The sequence below is a fragment of the Seriola lalandi genome, unplaced genomic scaffold, assembly GCF_002814215.2.
Source record: "Seriola lalandi dorsalis isolate HSWRI2012SDOR001 ecotype SW California unplaced genomic scaffold, Sedor1 jcf7180002054866, whole genome shotgun sequence".
Lineage (NCBI taxonomy): Eukaryota > Metazoa > Chordata > Actinopteri > Carangiformes > Carangidae > Seriola > Seriola lalandi.
In genome coordinates, this window is record NW_019525419.1 from 1,082,508 (window position 1) to 1,108,485 (window position 25,978).

Sequence of the window (25,978 nt, forward strand, 5' to 3'; positions counted from 1 at the left end):
GGATCCTCCCTGCATTTGTCTCTGCCTCGGTGCAGAAAGTGGGCCCGGAGAAGAAAGCTAAGGAGCTGTTTACCCAGCCTTTGTGCTCAGCAGGCCTCAGTGTTTGCCCTGCAGGGAGTGCCTCAGCTGGAGGGCTGGAGGGTGGAGTGGAGTGGGGTGGCAGGACAGAACGGGACGAACCTGCAAGTCGGAGGGTGGAGAAGGTCCAGGAGCTCCACCGGTAGAGGGTGTGTGGTCTGTGGTGCAGTGAGCTGGGGTATGTGGTGTGTCCATCCTTCAGGCTTGTGACAGCAGGTGACACAGTCTGCTGAAGAGGCCAGGGCAGGACTGACGGAGCAAACACATGAAGCAGGGTAGCAAACAATAATGGCCAGGTGTGCTCACTCAATCATGCATGTGTGCATGGAGGGATTATTTAACTGGCCTACTGGGCACAGGCCCAGCGACCTGAGGGGTCAGGAGGCCCTGGGTCAGAGCCTGTGACTGTTAACATTTCTTGTCGCAAAAACAAAGGGATGAAAAAAGACTAGAAAGTGACTGAAAGCAACTTCAAAGACTCAAAATGACATGAATGACTACAAAGAGTGCAAAGAGAGACAAACCATGACCATAATGAGAAACCCTCTTCCACTCTGGGTGTCTTGCTCTTATGTAGCGGGGGGTGGGGGGCGTCTGTGCCCAGGGACCCATTGTCTCACAGTCCATCCGTGCCTGCACTGCCTGTGTGTGCACGTACAGGCGGAATATAGTGAAACACTGGACACTGATGAGTCTGTCAGTGACTGAAGGACAGATGTCACTTGGCGGATTCTTCCACTGGAACTCTTTTCCAGAAATGCTCCATGCCCGTCCTCTATGACAATCACTCCCCCTCCTTCCCTCCCTCCCTCCCTCCCTCCTCCCAGCGCAGGAACAAAAACGACATCTGAGCTATGTGGATGGGGAAGAGAAATCACAGCACTTTGTAGCGCGGCCACCGCGCTCCGATTTCACAAAAGTCTCTGACAGGCGGAGCGGCGCGCTGTTTTTACGCATAGCCTCCAGTCCTGCGGGGCATTGTAGACATTGTTTAGTAGCTGTGTAGTAGACTCCTGAGAAGACACCGGAGCGGAACACTCTCTGACAACCTGGATACCTGAGTCCAAAGTAAGAGAGTGTGTTTTTTTTTTTTTTTTTTAGAGAAACGAGAGAAGCGCTTGCTTGGAGACGCAGACTGTAGCTGCGTAAAGGCGTGACGCGTGGACTTGTAATGTTAAAGAAACATAATTTGACCGATAGAACCGGGTTGTTGTTTTTTTTTCTTCAGTTGAACTTCACGTTCAAATCCGCTGAAGATCAACTGACACGCAAAAGAAGCAGAAAACAAGGCGTCATAAATGAGCCCGCGCAGAGTCTCTCCTTGGAGGTTTTGATAACGTGTCGACCTTGACTTCACTTTAAAGAGACGCAGAACGTGTTGTGAGAAATTTCCTGCGGTGTTATTTACTCTTTAACTATACAGGCTGTTTGGAGGCAAGACTGAACAGGTTAGTGAAGGTAAGGAGAGGGGAGCCATGCCTGAAAAACTGGCTTCATTTCATTAATCGATGGTTGGATGTGAGTCAGAGCAGAGACAGCACGAGTAGCGAATTGAGGACAAGCATTTCTTACTCTCTGACTGTTTGGCCGTGGTGGACTGTTTGTGTCACCCCAAACAAACCCCTACCTAATTAGATTTTATATAGTCTTTACAGTGCCTGCACCAGTCAGCTGTAAAGTTTATGACCTGGATAGCTCTGCAGTCTGCAAAATGTCCAACTCAACATGTCATTTGGTCTTAAAATACACGGGCTCATCCAACTAACGATGTGTTTTAGAAAACTTCACTTGTTTCCAGAAGAATTTGACCTTTTTATTTTTGAAGAGATTTCTACAAACAAGCTTTTGAAACAAGACAGGATGTGACTGATGCAGAAAATTGGCAGCTGCTCTTATAAAACACTTAGCTCAGGAAATCAAACAAAACATTTGTGATAAAAAATGATCACGTCCAGTGGTGATATATCACTCAAACTTTAAATCTAACTTTAAGACCCGTAATAAAACTGTAGGATGAAATGATTTTAGCTCACATGGTGAACAGTCTGTGCTCACTATCTCCACCTTCTCTGTTCTTGTTCAGGGTGCTGAGACACGGCCAGGAGCCGTGACAGGACACCGGCCAGAGAGAGAAGAGTTTGGCCGCGAAAAAAAGAAAAAGAAAAAAGAAAAGCGAGAAGGAGGCGCCTCTCGCGTTGAAGTTGAGCCGCTTTTAGATGGATTCTTCATGTTTGCTCCAGCCTCAGGGGAGTCAGCCTGCGAGTCACCGTGACAGTAAGGTGTAAAACATGACACATCGCAGCGTATGGATTGCCAAACCCATGAGTTGCACGCAGCGTGGAAGAAGAAGCGGCTCTCCCGTCCTCTCCGGTGCGCACTGGGAGCGGAAGGTTGCGCACAGGACAGCTGGTAAGGCGCACTTCAGATTCTCTAAACTTGCCTATGTACTTGTCGTTTAAAAGATTCCCGCGGCCGTGTAGAAGAATATTATTGGATATATTTGTGCGTGTACTGCTGCTGTGAAAGCAGAGCTGCGCTCTTGTCTTCGTGTTTGCTGTGACAACACTGTTTGATGTTTGATTTCTTTTCACATCAGTGGCTTTTTTTTGCTGAGCTCCAAACATCCCTGCACGCACCTGCCAGCTGTTTTAAGCTCCTAGGGTCGCCGTGACCTGGATTCATTGTTGGATTTAATTTGGTGTTTATTGGCAGTGTTTGGTGGAGGATGGTGGAGGTGTTTGTTCTCTGCGTTTTATGAAGAAAAGTTTTTTGGATTTATGGTCTGAAGCGTTTACAAGGTGCAAGAAGGTGAGTCTGAGGAGAAGTATAAATCAAAATGACTGTGATAGTCTTTGTGTGTGTTAGTGTGTGTGTGTGTGTGTGTGTGTGTGTGTGTGTGTGTGTGTGTGTGTGTGTGTGTGTGTCCTTATTGCTAAGGGGGAAACAGTGGCAGTCAGGAAGTCTTCTAGTGTGACCCTCCTCTGTGGTGGGCTGCACATCTAAATATCAAAGTACTTGTCACACACACACACACACACACACACACACACACACACACACACACACACACAGCTGCATCCATTTCCCTCCTCTCCAGTGACTCTGAGGGGATCAGGGGCAGATGAAGTCTTTTAAGCTTCAGGTGTTTTGACGTGCTGGAAGTCAAGCTTGTTTCTTTTCAGTCTCAGATGAAACTGTGTCGATCGCTTCGGCCTCGTGCGCTGGTGGCAGGGACGCTGTTTCACGAGCTTCTCTTCAACAGTGTTTTTTCCCTCATCAAACTCTGTGTCTTTCCATCCCGAACTGTGCGACTCGTCAGGGTTTGTCCATTCAGAGATGTAGAAGAAATTACATGATGCGTCACTGACTCCCACATTGGTAGATGAACTTACATACTTGCTCACTGACTCAGTGACCCACTGACTCACACATTCATGTACATACGATGTCCTTCAACACGCAGACGAGGCTCAGTCGGAGGCCTCATGTTCACATTCGGATCTTGCTTTGGTGTTTTATCTATATTTTCTTCTCTTCTCCTCCCTGCTTTTCAAAGCTGTTGTACTTGATGAATCTGTGTGTACAAGAGCTTTGGCATCACCTGAGACATGTCACACATCCCCAGCAGGCGTCCCCCACTGAATGCCTGTAAAATGTGTGAAAACATGTCGTGAAACAACCTTGTTTTTCTTTGCTCGTGTCTTTTCAAAATCTCAGGTTTGTTCTCAGGCCGAACGTGAGAGTATCGCCTCTGCTTCAGGCATCTCACACTCCCCCGTCATGCTGCCACGGCTTTCACTTCCTCCAGTCAAAGGTCAAAAGGTCAGCGGCTCCATCGAGGGTCAGGTACTGTGGGCCAGCGTGTTCTCTTTACCAGCAGCCTCCTGATGTGTGGTCTGGTTTGTTTTAACTGGCATGTGGCTTTACGAGAGCTAGCGTGCCGTTTGTTGGTGTTATGGGTTTAACTCTTTTCTTGCTCTGATGCTGTTTTGTGTTGCACCTCGATTTCACAGAATTCCAGTTAAACACTCGTAATTAAAAGGACAATAAATTATTATTATTACCACTCATTTATGTAGAAGCATCCTCATAAATATATTTGGAGCCGCTGTGGCTGCAAACGGGCTCTAACAGTTTGTATCCTCTCCCAGTGGTCTTCATTACTCACTAAGCTTTCAGAAACACAGCCAGATATTTCAAATATTACTTCTATGTATTTCATTTAGGCCACTCCTCTGGGATGTGTTGAGGATAAACCCCCTAATTTTCAGAAAATGTAATTTTCCAAGATATTCTTTATGATCAGGTTTGCCAAGAAAAACATAACAGTCTACTTCACCTGCCATCCAAGGGGAATAAACAGGAAAAAGCAGAACTAATTGAACAAACTTTTGGAGCTCAATAAATATTAGATTTTTTCTCAAAACAAACAAACAAAAAAAAAGAATCACAATGATGGTTGAAATTCTTGATTTCACCAACATCAGCCATGTAATTTAACCGAAAGAAAAATAAAAAACAAAAACAATATATCATAGACTCATTACAAAAAAATATTAATTTCATGCGATGAGAAGAGATGTAGCTATTTACCAGATTTTGCTACTAGCTAATTAGCCACTAGCCACATTTAGCTGGTAGGCTGCGCTAATTTCCATCAGTACATCACTTACAGGTGGTAAAAAGACCATTCGCTCTAACGTTCATGTCACATAATATTACTTACCAACGCCTTTACGTGTCGTAATGGATTTGTTTACTTTGAAGTCACTCTTTAAAAATACAAGCAAAATGTGCATGTACAGTGTAATTTGTTGGCTCAGCTTGAGTTTGGTCTTTGTCATCCAGTAGGTTATGTGTGTAAGTTTCAACTAATTAACCTAAATTATGAATCACGATGATGGTTGAAATTCTTTTCAGGATTAGGATTCTTAGTCTTGCATCGCTGGTAAGACTTGCTGTTAAGTTATTAAAATGGCATTCAGGCAGAGTTAGCAGTGTGTAGTGTAGGTTTTTCTGCTCACCATTAATCAAATGCAAAATAATACTGGATTTAATGAGCTGATGATGCATCTTATTGTAAATGCCCAGGATCAGTCGTTTGTGATAACATTTTATAGATTGTTAGGAGAAAAATCAGATACAGCCGTGGGTTTTGTGATATAACTTTAATTGTTTAGAAAAATTATCCAGGAAAGAATGATTTAAAAAAAAAAATACAATACAATACAAGAGATGAAACGTGCTGACTGCTCAGTGGGCGCACAGCTAAGGTGCATAGAAAGCGTCATCAAACACAGTGACAGGCTTCAACTCTTCCAGCAACAGCTTCAACCTTTTTGCTCCTTCCGTAGCAACATTGATGCAGTGAAATATTCAACCTCTAAACTGGGGCGCAATCATTTCACATTAGTGGAAATCTGTCATTAAAAGATGGATGTGTGCTCTGCGCAGGGAGCCCTGTCTTCAGCCGTGTCTCAGCCTCAGTGTGTAACGTTACTCTGGTTGTTTTGTCCCAGCGCTAATGGAGAGAGTGCACTGAGAGAGATTGATTATGCAACCTGAAGTGCCGCAGGGCAACTTCAATCTGGAAGTGCTTAAAGTACGCAGCGAACCACAGTGATTCCTTCAGGGCAAATTGAAGGAGGCATGATCTGACAAAAAGGAATTTCAATTTGTTAGATGTATTCTTTCAGACAAATGCTTCCCATGCAACTTCTGTTTTCTGGGTCCTTGCTTTTGTGGCAGTGGACAATCTTGTGTAAGTACGCTGGGGGAATTATTTCTTTCTCTGATCTTGAATTGTTTTGTTGTTGTTGAGCACTTCGACTTCTTCAAGTTCAAACAGCTTAAATTATTTAGAACAAAGCAGCAGTTAATACTTTTGGAGCCGCTGATGAAACATAAAGCTAACTCCTGTCCTTATCGCAAAATCTCCCTCCTTAAAACAACTTTTTCTCAAAATACAGAAGAATGTTAACTAGCCCAGCGTTTGTGTCTGTGAGAGTGTTTTTTGATACAATAAGCTGTATTCTTCTGAAATTAGCAGGTCCGATTCATTAATCATAGCATCTGAGGGCTGCTTTGAACTATCAGGCCAGGTCATTAAACCCAGTCTGTCTGGGGCGCGAGCGGGCGACACGGAAACACTTTGGATAGAGCTGGTTCACCCAGACACAAGACACACTATTAATGGCCAGTGTGTGTGTGTGTGTGTGTGTGTGTGTGTGTGTGTGTGTGTGTGTGTGTGTGTCACTGATGGCCACTTTTCAGAGTGTTACTCTCAGGCTCAGTGTGGGCTTAATTTGGAGAAATAACAACATGAGATGGGAGCAAGAAAAGGTCATGAGGGTGGGGGGGTGGGGGCGATGGGATTTCAGAGAGTGTGTGTGGCTTTTTATGAAAGGTGAGCCAGTTTTTGGTGGAAATGTCCAGATACTGATACAGAGCGTGTTTGAGAGAAAATAGGCCATGAAGGGAAAGAAAGACGCAGAAACTGAGAGACGTCCTGTGTTAAATGTATGTGTGAGTTTTCTGTCTATTCCTCTTCACCCTTCTCTCTTCCTTCCCTCTGTACTTTTTGCGGCCTTCTAAGCGCCGCCGTCCTCACAAACACCGGAAAGTGAAATCCTACCCTCTGATCATCGCTCCAACACGGCTAAAATGTGTTCCCATTTAAGGTGAGGCTCACCCAACCGCTCTCTGTGTGGCTTCCTTTTAAAACCAACTTAATCAGGCAGGAATTTGGGTTATTAGGGTCAGGGACACTGGGAAGTTGCCTTAGTGAGAAACAAAGTGAAGGGGAGCGAGAAGGTGAGGACACAGATGTGTCGCATCAGGAGGCTGTCTGTATCTCAGCGCTCATGGGAAAAACAGACCCGGAGCCGCGGATGATGTTGTCCCATCTAATTTACCTGATCGGGTCACAAGACACTTATAAGTCTGTTGCATTGTGGGTTTCTGTGTGGGTAATTAGTGCTAACTGCACATTAGCTAAACTTTCCAGTGACCCTGCACGGTTAATCTTGTAGATGCCGTTCATCCACATCGTGGAAGTTACAGCTGATGTGGAAAATCCTGCAGGAGGTTTGTTGCACTGCCTTACTGTACTAGACAAAAATCTCTCTCTGCTACAAAGAGGCAACAAACACAAGCAGTCAGACCATAACACAGTTTTTAAAGCTGCATTTAATGCATTTTTTTTTTTTTTTTGGCCACTTGCAAGCAGCAGAACAAGCTGTAACCAATGACACAGTTGTTGAAGGAAACATGTAAGGAATAATTTGCCTACAACTCCAGCCGATGCAGAGCAACATTAGATTTCAGTTTCCATGTGAAAAAAGCAAGTTCAGCATTCACTCTCTTGTCGGCCCTGTCTTTTGTCCACCAGCTCCTCAAGGAAATATCCATGTCTTTAGCTGATAAATGCTACAATATGTTCACCGGCTAGATGCTAACTTTGTCTGCCGTACGGTGCTGAGCAGGTAGTGTACAGTGGGTCCATCAGAGTTTAACTGAAAACAGCTGCCGCCTGCATCTGAAAACGAGGCTGACGAGAGTGTTGAGAATGAAACAAAACAGTAAAGCTGTGGGCCCCAAAACCAAAACAGCCTGATAAAAGACACTAAAACGGTCCATGCAGCTGAGGGACCAATGCAAACAACCTCTTTTACGTTACACATAGTCATTTGATCCGAACATTTTAAATATTTGATTAGTGCAGCTTTAAACCAGATCCCAAAGCTTGTTACGCTTATAGGAAAACAGTAGAATTATTTGTATTCGTTAAAAGCATCCATCAAAGTGTACAGACTGACTAGCTGTAGGTTTTTGTCCACACAGTTCTCCTGTACAATATTAAATGATCAACATTTCAGGTGCTGTCTGTTTTGGTTTACGATAGGTCAGACAGGGTGAACTGTTGGTTTGCTAAAACACGTGTTATCGCGTGTGTTTCTTGCTGTTTCCGTAAACCTCAAAAAAATTATGCCTCAAATTACAAAAATAAGTTGCATAAACCCTAGTTCTCCTCTAATTGTTGTTTACACTGTATTACACCACATATCCATTTCTTATTGTTCCTTACAAATCAGTAGATGTTGACTAATAATCCATTTAGGTGGTTTATTTCATTTCCTCCCCACTGGTGTCAGTGATACTTGACGTGACTCTTAACCACTATTGGGAAAGTGAATGTTTTTTTTTTTCTTTTCTCATAATGAAATGTCATTGACAGATTAATTGTAACTGTGACGTGATGAGACGGAAGGCAGAGATCTTGGCAGGAGTTCACAGGATGCCTACCAACAACAATAACAGCTATTACACCTCACATTTACCACATAGACAGTAAAACATGTAGAGGAACTGAAAAGGAAGAGTTTGATTTGCATATTTGAAACTTGTTAGGTGGAAAGTGTTAGTAGGGAGTGTCTGAGCAGATAAACCTACTTATTGTTCATCGCTCCTGCTGTGCACTCTATTATTACAGCCTCAGCTTCCTTCCATGGAGTCAGGTGTCTTCGGTGGTTAAGATGCTGACAGCAGTTCTTTCTTTCTCTCTGTCCGTCGTAACGATGCCATCAGGGCTGCAGCTCCGGGTTAATGCGTTGGTCACGGATGACGCTTTTATGTCCCGTGGAAGCGTGCATTTTATCATGCTTGTTGTGACCCAGTCATCCCAGCACTCTGATGACCTGCAGTAACTCTCCACGGCACCTTTGGCAACTTGAACCTGCACATGTGAGGGCGTTAATCCAGAACTGTTCCTCTTCAAACACATTGTTCTCAACTAAAAGTGCTTCATTTATCCCTTTAAAGAACCATTAGACACGTTCCTCTGTAGTTCTCTTTGGTGTGGAGAGAAGGCTCCAGGGTCAGTGAGGTAAATCACTAATCACTTTTTTGTTTGTCATCAGGAAACCAATAAGTTTTCCTCTAATAGCGACTTCTAATGAGGTCCAGGTTGTACTGTCTAACCCTACAGGCAAGGCTGGAAAGAAGTACTGTTCTCCATAATAGTTAACCCTGCACAGGCTGATAATAATCACCATGATGCCGAAGATGTATCTTAATCATTTCTCTTTTATGATCAGGTTGTACAGTTGATGTGGCGGACATGTTAGGAAACAGTTGACCATTTATACAACCAGCAGATAAATAACATCAGCATTCATTTGGAGTCATGTCCATGGAGTCTTTGGTCTTCATCTTTTCTTAAGCTGCTAAATGCTCCACTATTTAAGCTAGTTGCTTAACTCTGCTGAGCAGGTAGTGAACAGTATGCTTATTAGAGAAAAAATTAGAAAGAAGCTTCTGCAGCTGACAACAAGACTGAGAGAGAGTGAACCAACACATTAAAGTGTTTTTGAGAACAAAACAATGAGCTACAAGATGCTAAAATGCTCCGGTGACCGGAGGGGAAGATGCAGAGTCAGGTGATAATTCTTTACACATGTCTTTTGATCAATTATTGGGGGAAAAAATGAATTAGAGCAACTTCAAATACAGCTGGACATAGACATACAAATGATTCATAACTCAATACTCCTGGCTTCTATATAAAACACTATATTCTACTTCATTTTGGTTCAACTAAAAAATATCAGAAACTAGTGAAAAATGGTCTTTATCATTCCAAAAATCCAAGCCATCTGAGCAACCTCACCCTGCTCCTGACGGATTATTCCCCTGAGCCCACCAGAGTTTCTCTCTCCTGCTTTACTGTCTGTTGCTGGCCTGAAAGAGTCTCAGACACCTACAGGTTCAGATGTTGTCAGTCGTTTAATAAAACCTCCTGGTGGGAGAAACGCAGAGAGAGGAGAGAGGGGAGGTCATGCAGATTCACTCCTCTCTTCACCATCCTCCCCCAGGCTCTGTAGTGTCCACACCTCTGATTACCCCCCGTGTGTCTGTGTGTGTGTGTGCACGCATGCACGTGTGTGTGTGTGTGTGTGTGTGTGTGTGTGTGTGTGTGTGTGTACGTGCTCTGCAGAGTGTGAGAAATTGAGGAAGATAGGGTGTATATTTGTGGGTTTTTGTAGCAGAGAAAGGATTATGAGAACAGAACAGAAAGAATGACTGTGTGGCCGCACCAGTGTGTGTGTGTGTGTGTGTGTGTGTGTGTGTGTGTGTGTCTGTGTGTGTGTCTGTGTGTGTGTGCACACATATGTGTATGTGTTTCAGGGGGGGGTTTAGGTAGGGGGCCTACCTACCTATCTGAACCGAGGCATGGGACCTGCTATCTGTTTCTCATTTTCGGCGGCGCTCTGTGGTTTTCTAGCAGTGACAGGCCTCAGAGTGGAAACTGGCACTAACGAGCAATTACATCCTGCCTGCCTGCCAGGGATTATGGGATTACGGACTGACTGGGCTTCAGTCTGCGCTCCCTTTCTGCACTCTCATTTTGTCATTCGCTCTCTTCCCTCTGTTCACCTTGTCTCTGCTTTCAGGCTTCTGCCATTCAGTGCTTCAATTATCTTTTTCTCATTTGTCTTTCCCCTGGACAATAACCCATTCTCTATTTTTAATTCTCCTTACTTTTATCATGTGATTTCTTTTATTATTATCTCATTCCCTCTATCGCTCCTCCTCTAGCTTTTTTCTCCTTTGACTTTGTGGCTGCCGTGCATACTTAAGACATGCTGTCATTAACTGCTGAAGAGTGAAATTGGTTTAGTCGTAAAGGGGAGGATAGCTCATTTAGAGAAAAAGACATTTAATGTGTATGAAACATTAAATGAAGCATGATGAAAATGAGAAACAGGGGGAGGAGAAGAGAATAAAGGATAAAGGTGCAGTAAACCATGACTCCTTGACATCCTATTAATATCTAAAGAAGTTAAATAACATCTTTTTATAGCTCCAAATCACAAGTTTGCCCTGCAGGACTTTTCTTAGACTCTTGGTTCAGATGAGGGCGAAAACATTCAACCAGTCTGAATCTGAAGGCTTGGTGTTACACCCTGAGGCCCCTTGACTGACACATTGAAAATTTATTAAACTCTGTCAACAGAACGCTACAAGCAAGATTAAAGCAATGTCACACAACCAGTTTCCACACTGCTCTGGATGCATATATGCAGAGCTGTGGGGCTCGTGCATGTACAGCAGATATCAGCATGCTTCGTTTTGTGGGACCTCCACCGATTTTTTCGATGTCTGGTAGTGATCAGACGGCTCTCCTGGTGTTCTGCCTCTCTCTCCTGCATCTCCTCTTACACTGCAGGTGTCTTTTATTGAGCCAGCGGTGATTTACTGTACTCTTGTTTTTCTCCTCGCTCCTGCAATCAGGCACCGTGTTAGTGACAGGTTAAAGCTGGAGGTCAGAACATTTCACGTACGTGCACGCACTTACAGCGGAGAGCAGAGTGCGTTTCTAATAGGAGGTCATTATCAGAGAGGTTTGGCTTTTAGAGGGAGGCCAAACAACAGGAGAGCTCAGAGCTTTCTTCTTTCTATTTTTTTTACAAGGTGAGAGGTTTGTGGAGCCTCTGTGGGCAAAGCTCAAGTCTGAGGGTGTAATAGTATACAGTAGGCACATAGATCACTAATCCGAAACACATTTACGCTATGTTGCCCTGCTTCCTTTCTGTGTCTCTGTTGGAAATGGCAATAATAAAAATCTTAATAACATTATTGAAAGTAATAAAGACAGAATTACTCTTATCATTTATATTTACATGTGAGAGTTTGAGAATGAGGTTTGAAGACTCTTAGCCAAATGTTTGACAGATATATGTAAGTTGGGACTTAACTAAATACTTTAAATATGTGATTTAAATGTAGCTTAACCTCATTAAATCAAGTGAATTTCACTTGAGTCAGAAGCTGCAGCGACGGAAGCTACTGCTACTCTGCTAAGCTAGGCTACTTAGCTGTTAGCAGGACTAGTTTAACTGGTGTTACGATTCGTCCATTATGATTAGATTTAGCTACTGTCTCATGCATGTGGCTTAAAAAAGATGTTGGAGCTTCAAATTTTATTTCACAATTACAGGAAAGAAAGTAACTTTGCTCTAGCTAAGGCTAACTCACCAGCTAGCCTTAAGACACACTGTTTTTTGCAGTTAAGATTCTGTTTTTCCCCCAAAGAAATGCACAGATTTCTTTGCCATAATAGTTTTCATGTTTCAAGATGTTCAAATATCTGATTCAGGTCTTCACTCAGTTTTGAGTTGACAGTGTTTTGGCTTTAGGGCTGTATAGTCATAACGATAATATCAGATGATGGTTGTGAGGTGAAAGTCTGAATGCTGACAATAACATATATAAAAACTCAGAATACCCCTGCTGTAGGACATGTACGCCTGTTTAGTGTACATTATATTGAGTGAGCTGACTTCCTCTTGTGCTGGCAGCCTCTGTTCTTTTACCTCATAAATATCCCCAAAACGAAATCCATCCATCCTCTCCAAGCACTTAAACAGTATTTGGAGAAGCAATTCACAACAGCAGAATAAACTCTGGGAATAGAAGCTCGCTCTGGCTTTATGGGTTTTACTTGCTTCAGGAGAGCTTACCCACTTAACTAACTGTGAACAACAACTGGAGCGCAGAGGACCAACAATGTAAATGGAAGGTGACAAGAACTCCGCTCTCCCTGCTGCAGACATGCAGCCTGACAAACCCAAGGCTTTAATCAGCCAAACAAGGAAGAAACACATGCTCACCTTTCTAAACACACACAGAAACACGCACATGCAATGTTGGATGTGAAACTGTACGTACACACACCATCAGTAGGCTTGTGTCAGTCTGGAGCTCTTCAGGATCAGTGTCCCGCTCCTTCTTTTAATCCTCTCTCCACCCCTCCTCGACTCCCCCACCCACCTCATCCCCTGAAAAGGCTGGAGGCGTCGGGCTGTAAACAGCTCCAGAGTGCCGCGGTGAAATGAACCAGCAGATAGGCCCTTGTAGACTCCTCGCTTGCTGATCTGAAAGGGACTAAACACTCCCAGCTGTTGCATTAGTGACTGAGAATGGCACCTCTCCTGAGACCCAGCACTGATCTGTAGCCCTCTGTCCCTCCTCACACTCCTCTTAGGTTTTAAGTCAGCTCTGAGACAAGGAGTCAGCACAGTTTGGTTTTAGGTTGCAGCAGTGGTGAGTCTGTCTGTCTGTCTGTCTATCTGAATTATGCTCAGTTTGTCTCTCCTCGTCTCCTCTCCCCCCTCTCGGCGTCTGTAACTTCACTTTCCCTTGACTGGATCGCTACAGCTGGAACATGCAGGATTGCATAAATGCATCAACAGGTCTTATCGTGACCCGTGATCCTGAACGTTTTGTCAGTCTTCCATCTCATTGCGCAGACAGAACTGCTGGGCTTGTTTTTGACTTTTAAATAAACATGGTACACTACATATCGGTGAGATCTACGAACACATGAACAGTACACGCTCGGATACGTCGCTATGGGCATACAGCATTGCTGTAGTTCAGTGCCAAGGTTATACAAAGCCTCCTGCAGATGATAGATGTAGCTTCAAACATGTTGGAGGTGTCTGTAGGGAGAAGGCCGTTTCACCTCACTAACTAAAAGTGAAAGAGGGAATAAAAAGGGGCAGAAATGACAGAGCATACAAACCACAAAGTTGTGACACTTTGAGGCATGGTTAAACTGGGATGTATGCACTGATTTGTCGTCTGTTAGACTGCTAAGCAGCAACAGCAAAATCTCAATTACTTACTAGTTTTTTTACCTCGACTTTGTAACAGCCAGAATTCTCCAGAGCGTCCTCCCAGTCATCAGAAGCCCCTACAGCTCTTACAATACAATGAATCAACAGCAGTTTGGATTATTGTTTAAGTCAGTTATCAAGCAAAATGAACAAACATTTGCTGGCTCCAGCCTTTTGAGTGTGAGGATTTGCTATTTCACTCTGTTTTGGATCATTATAGATTTAATATACATGGACAAGAAGTCCAATTGAAAATCTGCATATCCACGACAACCGGGCAAAATCCATTCTCTGAGAAAGATCCTGTGATACGATGGGATGGGATCAGCGACTAATGGGCCTTGACTTTTTTTTTTTCAACTGCTATTTCCAAGATAAATGATCAACTTCCATTCTCACTGTCATACATGTATTTGATTTTTGGATCAATAGTAATTTGAAGATGTTCTTCAAATTCTGATTTTCTTCAAACCAGTCTTACTAATGACATAGCCACGAGTATATTAAAAAAAATTGTTGTAATCATTCCCATTCATTTCCCGGTGCTACTGCAGTGGAAGAAATGGGGAGAAAATCCAGCCATTTTTTGTACAAAAAGGAAGCTGTTTAGTAAAGAAATTGGCGAGACACTGATTTGATTTCCGAGCATAGTTCGGTGGTCTGTTGGATGGTCAGTTCAGCCTGAAATATCTCAACTACTGGATTGATTCCCATGAAATTTCGTACGTAGATGTTCATAGTACCCAGAGGATGTATCCTAACGACTTTTCCAAAAGCAAAGCAGAACTGAAGCAGGATGGACGAGGAGCATGTTAAGTTCCTACGCCTGAGTACGTGGTGCTCTGACCTCCGCTGACTTTCACATTTAAAGGGGCCACAAAGGAACCTGATGACCTAATGCTATGGGCGCTCACTCCCTCAGCCAGCACAATCCTCCACCCTGCACGTACTATATATAAACATCTGCATCCGTGACACTTCTTATCACCTGTCCTGCATCTCCGTGGTTTTTGTCTGGGACCTCCGCGAAGTGCTCTCGCTATGCCTGGTTCCCCCTGCTTGTACCTCTGCCACAGGAGTAACCCTGAAGAATGCCTTTGACAAGTATATCTCAGATGCTGCCTTTTGTTGCTGGACTGGGGCTGTTTGCATGGATGTATGAACCGACAAGCCAACACTAGCCACACTAGCTGGCAGCAAACACTGGTCTTTTACTGAAGCAGCAACAAACATGCTGTCCTCATGCATTGAAGACGTGATTTATGTGACACGTCGGCTTGCTCAGGGGCCCGTGGGGCTGTTTTTTTTACAGTATCTGGACAATTGTGAATGTATAGACATCATATCGCCCGCATGTTGTGCTTTTAGTTTATGTTACCCTTTTCAAAAGGGAGTTCTGGGAGGAGAAAAGCTGACAGAGTGAAGGCTTGTTCTTGGTCTTACATTCCTCTCTCCCTCTTTTTCTCTTTCTCTCCAGGTGGGACCAGATGGAGGGTTCGGAGGAAGGATAGACAGGAGATTACCTCTGTAATGTCAGCAAGGGCCAAGGTTTGTCAGAAACAGACATTGTTGCCAAAAAATCACAGTGAAACTTTTCTCTTTCTCTACTTTTTCATCCTCTCATCTTCTGTCACTTCTACTCTCCACTTTCGCTCACTCCTCTTATTTGCCATCCATTTATCTGAAATCACCATCTCTACAAATAACCACCGGCCTTATCATTTTTCATTTAAACTGTACAGGCCACTATAAACCCGGGGATGACTTATGTGTAGGTATAAATTGTTAATGAAATCCATCCCCACAAGGCTCAGGCCTGAGCTTTCCATAAAACCATCTCAGCACTGAAGCTTTCATTACTAAATTATAAGCCAGTGGACAAAGCTTGATCCGGGACGGAAAGAGAGCGGAGTTATTTGACTTAAGTATTACTGAAGAGTAAGTGAGATCGCTTTTGATAAAATAGGCTTAAGACAGATCTTTGGAAGAGGTCTGTGGGGTTTGTGAGCTCTTATGAGTATTATCTCATTGTTTTTTTTTTTTTTTATATCTGTAAAGCACTTTGTCAACTTAGTTTTGTTATAAGTACATGGTGACAATGAAAGAACCAATGTGGCATCAGGATTGTTACAATTGTAATATAAATATACAGAGGTAAGCTTCCCCCGAAGAAATGTAGGCCTACGCCAAAATCTGCAGGTAGTTTAGTGGGTACAGTACATCATCCAAAATTTGTATAATTTTGGGGAAATATGCGTGTTTGTTTTTCTCACTGAGAGTTAGATGAGAAGCTTGATATCACCCTCACATATGTACGCTAAATATGAAGCTACAGCCGGCAGCTAGTTAGCTTAGCTTAGAATAAAGCCTGAATACAAAGGGGGAACAGTTATCCTGGTTCTGCTAGAAAATGCAAAATGAATAAATATGCTAAAACAATATTAAATATTAAATTGACTTTTTAATTAAAGCTCTGCAGGACCTCTCAGTTACACGTTGAAAGTGTCTTTCAGCTCATTGTTTTGATTTTGTGGCCCACAGTTTTACTGTTTTGGTTCACTGTCACAGCTTCATCAGCATTATTTTCAGCCACAGCGAGCAGGTCTGATAAACCCACTGTACAGCAGCAGATAGCAAGCAGACATAGTTAGCAGTAACAACTGAACGTGTTTTAGCATGGAAAACCAAAACAGAGCTAAAAGAAAGGTGAATATTGGATTTACATTTGCCAGGTGAACAGAAACACAACTCCGTATCTGCTGGTTCGCCATATCAACTTTATAGGATGACAGTATGTCACTGTGATGTTTACAGCTTGTTGCTCTGACCAAAACACACACACACACACAAACACACACACACACACACACACACACACACATACACACACACACACACACACACACACACACAGGCATCTCCATGATCTGACTGTCACATCAAACTGCTTTATGAATTATGACCCATTTTGCAATAATCCACCCAAACCTTGGTAAGGGATTAGCCCAGACTTGCTTTATTTTATTTTTCTAATGCTTGTAGTTGATGATTTCATCAGGTTTGACATTGGGAAATAATATACATGTGTATTGAGCTAAGGAACTAACATTAGTATTACTAGTAAGCAACAAACCAGGTCGTTACAAGCTGTAACTTGCAAATTTCCTGAGCCCAGTGACAAACAGGCTCATTAGGTGTCACAGAGATAGAAAACCTTGAAGTCAACATAGTACAAATATGAAATAAAACCACTGAATGTGAAAACATTATTAAATGATGAAGGAGTAATATAACATATTTTATATATAAAGTATATATATCTGCAATGAGTATTAGCACTTTTCCATAAAAGGAAAGGAATAGCTCCAAAGCTATATTTAGCAAGATCTGTGGCGCTCAGTTTTTTTTATGCAGGAATAAATAACTTCTAGACTTGATAGAACTATATTAATACTACACAGAAATAAACTTGCATTTAAAATTCTTTATTAGGGTAAAAAAATATAGCCTATATTTATATTTGTTTTGATTAATTTGATGGCTGTAAAACATTCAGGAACATCTTTTTTACATGAACACACTTTGCAAATGATCTTTGTTTCTTGAATGTTTAGTACAAATTTTAACCCAAGCCCGTGAAAAATAAGCGATTGAGGTTCCGAATACACATATAAGAATCACAAAAATGATGACATTTAGCCCCGAGGGCCAAACTTTAAAAAGTCATGACTAGAAAAGTATTTGAGGTAGAGCTATAGGATTTTGCAAGGTCCCATGAAATGAATATGAGTCCTAGGTGAGTTGGTAATGGAATGACCCTTAAATAAATCCCTCAGATTTCTCTCTGCCAGCTCACACGTGTCATCTGTGTCCCCGTAGGTGCTGCTCTGGGTGCTCCTCTCTCTGCTGCCTCTAGCGGAAGGAGCTCATGTGAAGGCTGGTGCTGCTGGTGTGGGATCAGACTCAGGCCACGCTGTGGGCCTGCTGGGAGGCCAGGAGGAGCGAGAGCTTCCTGTGACGTTGCCAGAGGTGGTGGAGGACGAGGAGCAGGAAGACGACAGCGACCCTTACTCTACTTGGCATGCTCTATATGGTACTGAAGCTCTGCTGTCTGCTTCACCAGGCATAATACCAGGCAGTATTAGAGTGGAAAGAGGGCATGTGGCTGGGGATCCACTTTGCATCTCATTCATCTAAATATATTTACATGTCATTTAAAAGGTGACGAGTTATTTTAAGTTAAAGGTTGGAGTGAAATTGAAGATTCTGCAGGAGAATTTAAATGTTGCTGCTTATAGTTACTCTGAAAAAATGCTGATGTTCACAGCAACTCTATCTGTTTACCACTCCTCTTTCTTCTCCATTTCAGACCCGTTTGTAATGGACGAGGTGGATGACCATCCCAGTAGTCGCTGGGCGGGGCGCTCTCCGCGCTCCTCTGACCCCACAGAACCTCAACCCAAGGGATCACAGAAGAAAAAGAAGAAGAGGAAGAGGAAAGAAAAGGAGGAAGAGGAAGAGACAGGAAAAAGAGATAAAAAGGGTAAAGGTAAAAACAGGCGGCCAAAGCAGAGCAGCAGGGACTGCCGTGTAGAGAAGAGAGAGATGAGGGTTCGGGACCTGGGCCTGGGGTTTGACTCGGATGAGATTGTCCTCTTTAAGTTTTGCGTGGGCTCCTGCCAGTCTTCAAGAACAAATTATGACCTGGCGCTGAAGACGCTGCTGGAAAATGGGTCGCTGCCTCGGCGCAAGGTCAGCAGCCACCCCTGCTGCCGGCCCGACCGGTACGAGTCGGTTTCCTTCATGGACGCCCAGACCACGTGGAGGACCATCCAGTCATTATCTGCCGCCAGCTGCATGTGTATGGGCTGAAGAGATGAACGAGGGAGAGGGTGGTGAGAGCGGGTGTCACCCATCCTGAAGAGAGAGGAGTCGAGAGGCCTGGATGTAGGAAACAGCCAGAGGGGGGCGCTGTCATATACACAGAGCAGAGGAAGGGATGAAGGCCACTGTTTGACTTCCTGTGGTGCAGTTCCAGTCGAGGAGGAAGAGGTCTGGGTGCAGCTGGACGATAGGAAGCGAAGGTCAAAGACAGAGACTGAGGGGGAGGTCATCAGGGAATCACAGTCTGGATTTACAGTTGCATCATCAAAAGGATGAATTGTTTCCAAGTGAATAACTGGCAACTAATGCAGGATACAGCCGAGCAGTTATTAGTCATAGAGGAGACTCTTTATGTGAACGTGACTGTTTTGATTTGACATGGGCGAGACCTGAAGGCATGAGCTCAACAGATAGACACAAAAGAAAAGACACAGTTAAAGGACTGACGCTGTGTTTATACTCTGATTCCAACTAAAGAGACTCGTATGATGTTCACTGTTACTCACGGTGAAGCCAGCTCCTAACAGAAGTTCAAGATCATTGTTTTCACACACAGAAAAAACAGGGACATTACATCGTATCATTTCTATGTTCAGGTGAACTCAGCCAAATGGATGCCATGCATCTTCATGTATTACTGTATAAAAGTAAAATATATTTATTTCTGATAAATTATTTATTTATTATAGCTTCATATGAGAGCTGTTTTTATGAACTATATATTGTAGATAAATATCTATTTATTGCCAAGATTCAGATTTCATGTTGGCAGTTACTTCTGCTCGCATACAGTACATTCATTTTGTTTTTTTAAAGGTGCTGATTTTTCACATTTATTAAACGCCTCAAGAACCTGATCTGATCAGCTGATTCTATCGCTTGGATGCAATTTACATTTCTGAAATTAGTTGAGTGATTTTTATAAAACAGCGACATTATCCAGAACAAGGATATTCCCTTACATTTCATCCCAGGGAGACTATTTAAAAATCGTTATAACTGACATCAGAAACAAATTGACCCACATACTTGAGAGCTAGTTTTGTGGTGCACTCTGGGTAATGATATCAGCTTTTCCACAGCATAAAGGAAATTCAGTTTTACATGTAGAATGTATGTACAGCAAACAAGTGAAACATTTATACTACAGGACCTCAACATTTCTCTTTTTAAACTGGTCGAGTAATTAAATTCTGTATGTCTCATTATTATTATTATTATTATTATTATTATTATTATTATTATTATTATTATAAAGCTTCTTTTATTTTTGTATGGTATTATCCTCTAAGGGAATAAAGTTTTTTTTAAATATACATCTTGTTATTCCTGGTTACTTGCACAGATTCAGACTGACCTTTTCCAAGTGACATCCACAATGATTTTTGCTGTGAACAGTACCAACATCACCACCTTTTCCCAGTTCAATTTACGCAGGACTTTTTATGTTGTAGCGCCACCTGCTGGTTTACAATAAACAGCAAAATTTGATCCTGTGGTCCCGGGTTTGAGCTGAGGGAGGAGAAGCTCTCCTGCCACCAGTCTGTCAGCTGAGAATGGTTTTTATAATAATAGTTTGATTCTTCTTCGACCAACAGAGCAGGTAAAACTCATCTTCACTGTCACTTTATTTCTCTGCACAGACCCACCAACACATCCAGCAAGTACCACAGGTCATATAGCTTACAGCTATAACATATATATGTCTTTTTCTTTTTTTAAAAGGTGATATGTTCGTTTTGGCTGTTTACAACTGCAAATATCAAAACATTACATGTAAATGTGAAATATAAAACAAGATCATTTAGGTCCAAAAGGTCTACATTCAGTTTTCCCTGCATCATGCAACACTGTTAAATGGCACAGAGTAAATTAGCAGCATGTACATTAAAGTATGAAATGCAACAACACATAATGAATGGTCATGTATTGTGAATGGCACATATGGATTCATACAGTTTATCAAACTCTTAGAGTGTCACACATTTGTACCCATGGGGTATGATGATATTTAGCATAAACTTCCATCTTTGGAAATGGACTCCACAGCTTCATCTAGCATCTTTCAGCAGGAGTTAGATTCTTCTATGAAAGTGACCCTAAAACTACCACTACCAGTGATACTGTGCATCTTTCAATATCCACCAAGTTTACTGCAAACATTCATACAAGTTATATGAACAATCAGCTTAAGCGGGTTTTCTGGGCCTCATCTAAATGGACACATGTTCTGGTTGATAAGAAAAAGGTGTTGGAAATGTAAAACAGGACTGTCATATACATATATGTATAGCCTACTGCACAATCTGCTGTTGTGCTTGTAATGGAAATACATTTAAAACAAAGCCTTTCTGCTGCAGGTTAAATCATATAAGACAGGTGTAGAGTTTATCACTGGCATCGTTGATGTTTCTCCTAGTTGAATTAAAACCAGTTTGCTGCGCAGCTGGAGCATCTGGAACAGCTGTCAGACTTTGAACTGTTTCTAAACTTGTGTCGGCAGATCAATGTCCATCAAAGGCATTTCGCTGACTGACAGGAGCTCGGTGTGCTGAACGTGCAGGTGACGATGTCCACTCTTCTAAGCAGCGGTGTTGGACTTCTTCCGGGAGACGACTTGGACGCCACCTCCTGTTTGGTGTGAGCTGCTACTTCCTCCTCACACCCGAGGATCGCGGTCGACTCGACGCTGAAGGGGTGAAAGTTGACCCGGGCGGTGTCGTACTCCCACGCTTGCCTCATCGCGAAGTCTGTAAAGGATTTATTTTTGATCGACACCTGGTGTTCCAAGTCGTTCCTGTAGCTGGCTGTGCGTAATGACGCGTAACTCGTGTCATTGCTGTGTAAAGACGGGGGGGAGTGTTGACCTCCTACCCAGCGAATGTTGTCCCTACGACCGTCCTTAACCTGTGCCACTGTCCTCTTCAGCCTCTCACAGCCCTTGAGCAGCAGGTTTTTCCGGCACAAAATGTACACCCAGGGGTCTAATATGGGGTTGAATGAAGCGAAGCGGATCGCCAACAGGTCACTCCGGAAGTCAGGCTTCCCCCCAGCAGAAATATAGGCAGGGTCATACAGCTGGTTGACGAAGATTCGCACCTGTCAGGTAGAAACACATGCACAGAGAGTGTGTAAGACGAGTGTTTCACATAAAACAGACGACAACAAGGAAAGTTAAAACACACATTTTGAATAGAGCAGCCTGTCGTCCTTACCACTAAAGGGATGGAGCAGACCAGGAACACGATGGTCATGAAGATCAGAAGCCAGAACATTTGGATCTCCGCCGCCGAGGTGACCGACGGCAGCCGGGGGAAGAGGCGACGTGAACCGCCCTGCTCACACAACTCCGTCCTGACTATCCCTGTCCTCTGGTTCATCCCCACCAGCGACCTGCACACCGCCAAGTTACACAAAACTGTGACTGCGATCAGCACCAGCATCACGCCGCCATACAGGAAGGAGTAGCAGGCTCCGAGTGGATCCATCGCCCTCCAGTCCAGGAAGCACCAGGTCCCGGGAAAGTGCCTGACGTGCTGCCCGAAGCCAAAACTGGGCATGATGCACAATACGATGTTGGCGAGGTAGGTGACCAGCAGCGCAAAACGCGCCATTGTCCGGTCTATGTGCTGGGAGTAGAAATACGCATGGTTTATGGCCAGGTATCGCTCCACGGCCATGGCGCACAGGATGGACATCCCCGCAGACCCGAAGAAGAGCATGGAGAAGGAGAAGAAGTGGCAGAGCAGCGCGCCTCCTGGCCAGCGACTGGCTACGTATGTGGCGATCACTACCGGGCTGGTGAAGCATGTGCCCAGCAGGTCTGTGATCGCCATCCCGCAGACCAGGGTGTAGAAAGTGGTTTCCTTCTGCTCCTTTTTGGAGATACACAGCACAACTATGGCAATCAGGTTCCCCAGGACTCCCACGGCGAACATTGTGGCTGAAGTGACCAGAGACTTGGACTCCAGCCAGAGCGCACTGCGGTTGTGGCTGAGAGTGAGAGCAGTCAGCGGCTCAGAGACATTCGCGTCCAGTTCTCCAAACACAAGAGTGTCGTTGATCATTATTAAAAGCAACACTGCACGAGGCTTAAAGTGCAAGAACTTTCTGTGGTGTTTAGAAGAATATAGCGCTACTCAAAGTAAACCGAGATTAATGGTCCAGTTACATCCTGAAATATCCTGTTTCCGACTGGGCATGAAGTGCACCACGTTGAAGTGTTTCTTCTGTTCTGTGTTTCCAGCAGCGTGTTTGGCTCCTGATGCGCCCACATGAAGGTGTGTGCCTGGCTGTGTTTACACTGCTCAGTGCTGCGGGTTTTTAAGCTGTGTGCTGATGTCAGGACAGTGACGTGCGGGCTGTGAGCGCGGCGACCCAGGTTTCCCAGGAACACATTTCTGCAGCCAAAGTATCAATATTCAACACGGATTAGCCCCAGAGGTAAAATGCCAGCTCACTGTACCCAAGAGCCACATGCCAACATCTGGCATCATTTAGCACAACTTCAAAACCTGATTGTATCTGGTCTGACCATCACAGACACACGCACATTACAGAGAGTTTTAGTCTCAGAAGTTCCGCTCTTTCTTAAAATATAACCGCATGTTCTGCTAAAGTTGCTTTATGTTTGTCAGTGACCGACTCTGATAATGCCACAAGGAAGTGAAGGATTGATCGTACCTGAGGTTACAGTGTGGACAGATTCATTAGAAAAATCTAAGTAATTTATGTCGCCATATATGTTCAAAAATTAAAGAAAGGGATGGAAATTGTACAGATGTCATAAATCTCGCGGCTTCAGCACCTAGGTCAGCGCCGTCAACACCATCAGCACCATGAACAGAGACAGTGGACACGCTGCTGTGGAGTGAGGAGACCATAGTTTGGAAACTCAATCCATTCAGAAAGTACACCTTTAAAACCGTACCATCCAAATCAGCAGCATCTGTCCCTGTTCCACCAAGTGGTTATTTCTCATGTGATTTCTGTTAAGAGTTGTGGTCATGTATTTATGATCTCATGTGAAATCAGAGCGCACACAACCTGATGAAAACCAGAGTCCACACATTGCAGTGAAAAGGCTTCCTCATAAATAAAAAAAAAACTAAAACATCAATAACCTTAGAGCTCTACGTGCCTCCTTTACAGAAAGGGACTCGTGGGGACAAACTGTCAGTGTCACTGATTAAATGTATTTATGGCTCCACAGCCTCCTCATCAGTATGTGTGGACTGGCTTTGACCTCCGGGTATTGTAACATGAATGCGTCCTTCTCTGAGACAACAAACAGTTATAAGCCCAAAGCTCAACATACCTGGAGTGTAATATTTGTGGAGAACATGTTTTTTTAATTTTATTTTGTTTTTTAAATTATTTTTTGTCAGGCTATTTTAAAGAAATCAGCCTCAAAATCATCAAGGGGTTTGAATTTAAAGGCTCCTTTTGAACTCAACCTTTAAAAAGTCTGTCGAGGCTTCTGTCTCTACAAAACATCCACCCACTGAACAGCGCTGATAGACTGAGACCTCTAATGAGGACAGGTCTAACACAGAGGTGTCACGTCGTGCTGTGCTTTCTTTTCACTGTTTGAAGTGGGGCCAGACTCGGGGAGCTGCGATGAATTAGTCAAATAACGTAAACACACCCGTTCAAATGAAGAAATAAAAAATACACACATGGAGAGCTGATTATCTGTCTGAGGAGACGGGGAGTGGCGCTTTTTGTGTGACTTGAAGTGCGACGTTCAATGAAGTGCGAAGTGACGATCAGCCTTATCATTACCGTCTGCACTGAACAGCGTCTGCGGCTCCACTCGCCCTTTTCTCTCTCCTGTATATATTTTTCATAAGCTGTATACCTTTGTGGGTCTCATGACGTCATTCCATCTCGTTTTCATTTTCTTTGGAGTGCGTTTAATACATCCTTCAATTTAAATATCCCCACGGCTTATAGGCGGTATTATAATTTAATGAGTAATCCTCATTAATAATTCAGGAATCCTCAGCAGATATTTAACTGAGGCCCGAATTTTGTTTAGACTTATTTTTATTTGTTCCCAATGGTGAATCTTTTCCTTCAACTGATGGCTAAAATCTGACAGTTCCGTTCCCACCTACTGCGTTTCCGGAGCTGAGCCTCAGCCTGGCGCTGCGCTGCGCTGCGCTGGACGCGTAGGAGCCGCTGCTCTGCGGATGCTAATTGCTACGTGCGCTGTTAAACATTTAGCCGCAGGTGTCTTTATGGCATCGCTTTGTCTTCCCTTGTATTGTGAAGATGTTAGTCACTGAACTCCACCACACGTTGGGAAGACGCAATTCTGTTTTGGGTTTTGGTTTAGAATAAAGTGGACCTTTGTATTACAACTGTAAATGGTGTAGGCTACTGGTGAAGGAAGAACCAAAGGAAAACTACTGCACTGCACTCAAATACAAGTAAAAGTAGCTACTTAAACATTCTTACTTACTTGCAGCTAAGTATTATAAGCAAATGTAGGCTACATCAAGTATAACAATGCACAAGAATGGCCCCTGTGACTGTTATATCTCATAGCCTATATATTATATATATTATATTTTATATATTATTGGATATGTTATTATTTTTAGATATGATGTAACGCTGAATTTGAACAATGTCATATACATAGTTTAATCTATAGCAGTACATTTTATGAGCTGATCACTTGTCCTATATGTAAAATGCTAATCTGAGAAGTAACTTGAAACTAAAGCAGAGCAACAGATGAAGTAAAAGGTAAAAGGTACGACATGTCCCTCTGAAATGCACAGGCCAAAGTGGAAGTAGGCTTTAATGTGGAGTAAAATGGAAATACTCAAGTGAAGTACAAGCACCTAATTACTGAAGTCTCAGAGATGCATGTGGTCCGTTCGTCTGTCTGTCCAATGTCAATTTTCTCAGCTACCGATCATTCAATTGACTTCAAACCTGGCAGGTGTATTGCTGAAGATCTGAGGAAGTACAGTGGTAACAGCCAGTGTAATGTAAACTGCACTTGCCGTTACCATGGTAACCATGTGTCAAAGAACTCTGATGTCATAGTTATTGTGGTTCCTTTTATTCCTTTGATGCATCACAGTCGTACTTCACTGAGGAATATCTACAACCACACAGGAAGAGCAGCAGATTCTTCCACCCAGATTCAGACCAATTCTGACAAATGCTAACTTTAGGTTTCCTTGTGGGCACTTTAGTCACTCACATTGTTAGACTCATCGCACATTATCTCACGTCTGATGAGACAGAGAGCGATAGAGATGAAGAAATCACTTCAGTGTGTGCTGGTGCCAGCGAACGTCTCGATTCTACTATGAGCA

The 25,978-nt window shown here is 43.3% G+C and overlaps 2 protein-coding genes across 2 annotated transcripts; one reads left to right on the forward strand and one right to left on the reverse strand.

Moving 5' to 3' along the window:
• The first annotated feature begins 907 nt into the window (after nucleotides 1-907).
• LOC111671081 (uncharacterized) lies at nucleotides 908-19,941 on the forward strand. The gene is made up of 5 exons (XM_023428081.2): nucleotides 908-1,146; nucleotides 2,162-2,487; nucleotides 15,235-15,305; nucleotides 17,637-17,850; nucleotides 18,127-19,941. Exons 2-5 carry the CDS (start codon nucleotides 2,367-2,369, stop codon nucleotides 18,627-18,629), a joined length of 909 nt encoding a protein of 302 aa, XP_023283849.1. The 5' UTR covers nucleotides 908-1,146; nucleotides 2,162-2,366; the 3' UTR covers nucleotides 18,630-19,941.
• Nucleotides 19,942-20,251: 310 nt separating this feature from the next.
• On the reverse strand, nucleotides 20,252-22,779 carry ptger4c (prostaglandin E receptor 4 (subtype EP4) c). Its single transcript, XM_023428079.2, has 2 exons — nucleotides 21,857-22,779; nucleotides 20,252-21,740 (listed from the first exon to the last, which is right to left on the reverse strand). Exons 1-2 carry the CDS (start codon nucleotides 22,706-22,708, stop codon nucleotides 21,156-21,158), a joined length of 1,437 nt encoding a protein of 478 aa, XP_023283847.1. The 5' UTR covers nucleotides 22,709-22,779; the 3' UTR covers nucleotides 20,252-21,155.
• Between the last annotated feature and the right edge of the window lie 3,199 nt (nucleotides 22,780-25,978).

Bases quoted from the DNA above. Each gene is read 5' to 3' on its own strand.
- LOC111671081 (XM_023428081.2), top strand. From the start codon at position 2,367: ATGACACATCGCAGCGTATGGATTGCCAAACCCATGAGTTGCACGCAG. The intron at 2,488-15,234 runs GTAAGGCGCACT...CTTTCTCTCCAG, and splicing joins GGTTGCGCACAGGACAGCTG to GTGGGACCAGATGGAGGGTT. The intron at 15,306-17,636 runs GTTTGTCAGAAA...GTGTCCCCGTAG, and splicing joins TAATGTCAGCAAGGGCCAAG to GTGCTGCTCTGGGTGCTCCT.
- ptger4c (XM_023428079.2), bottom strand. From the start codon at position 22,708: ATGATCAACGACACTCTTGTGTTTGGAGAACTGGACGCGAATGTCTCT. The intron at 21,741-21,856 runs GTAAGGACGACA...TCTACCTGACAG, and splicing joins TCTGCTCCATCCCTTTAGTG to GTGCGAATCTTCGTCAACCA.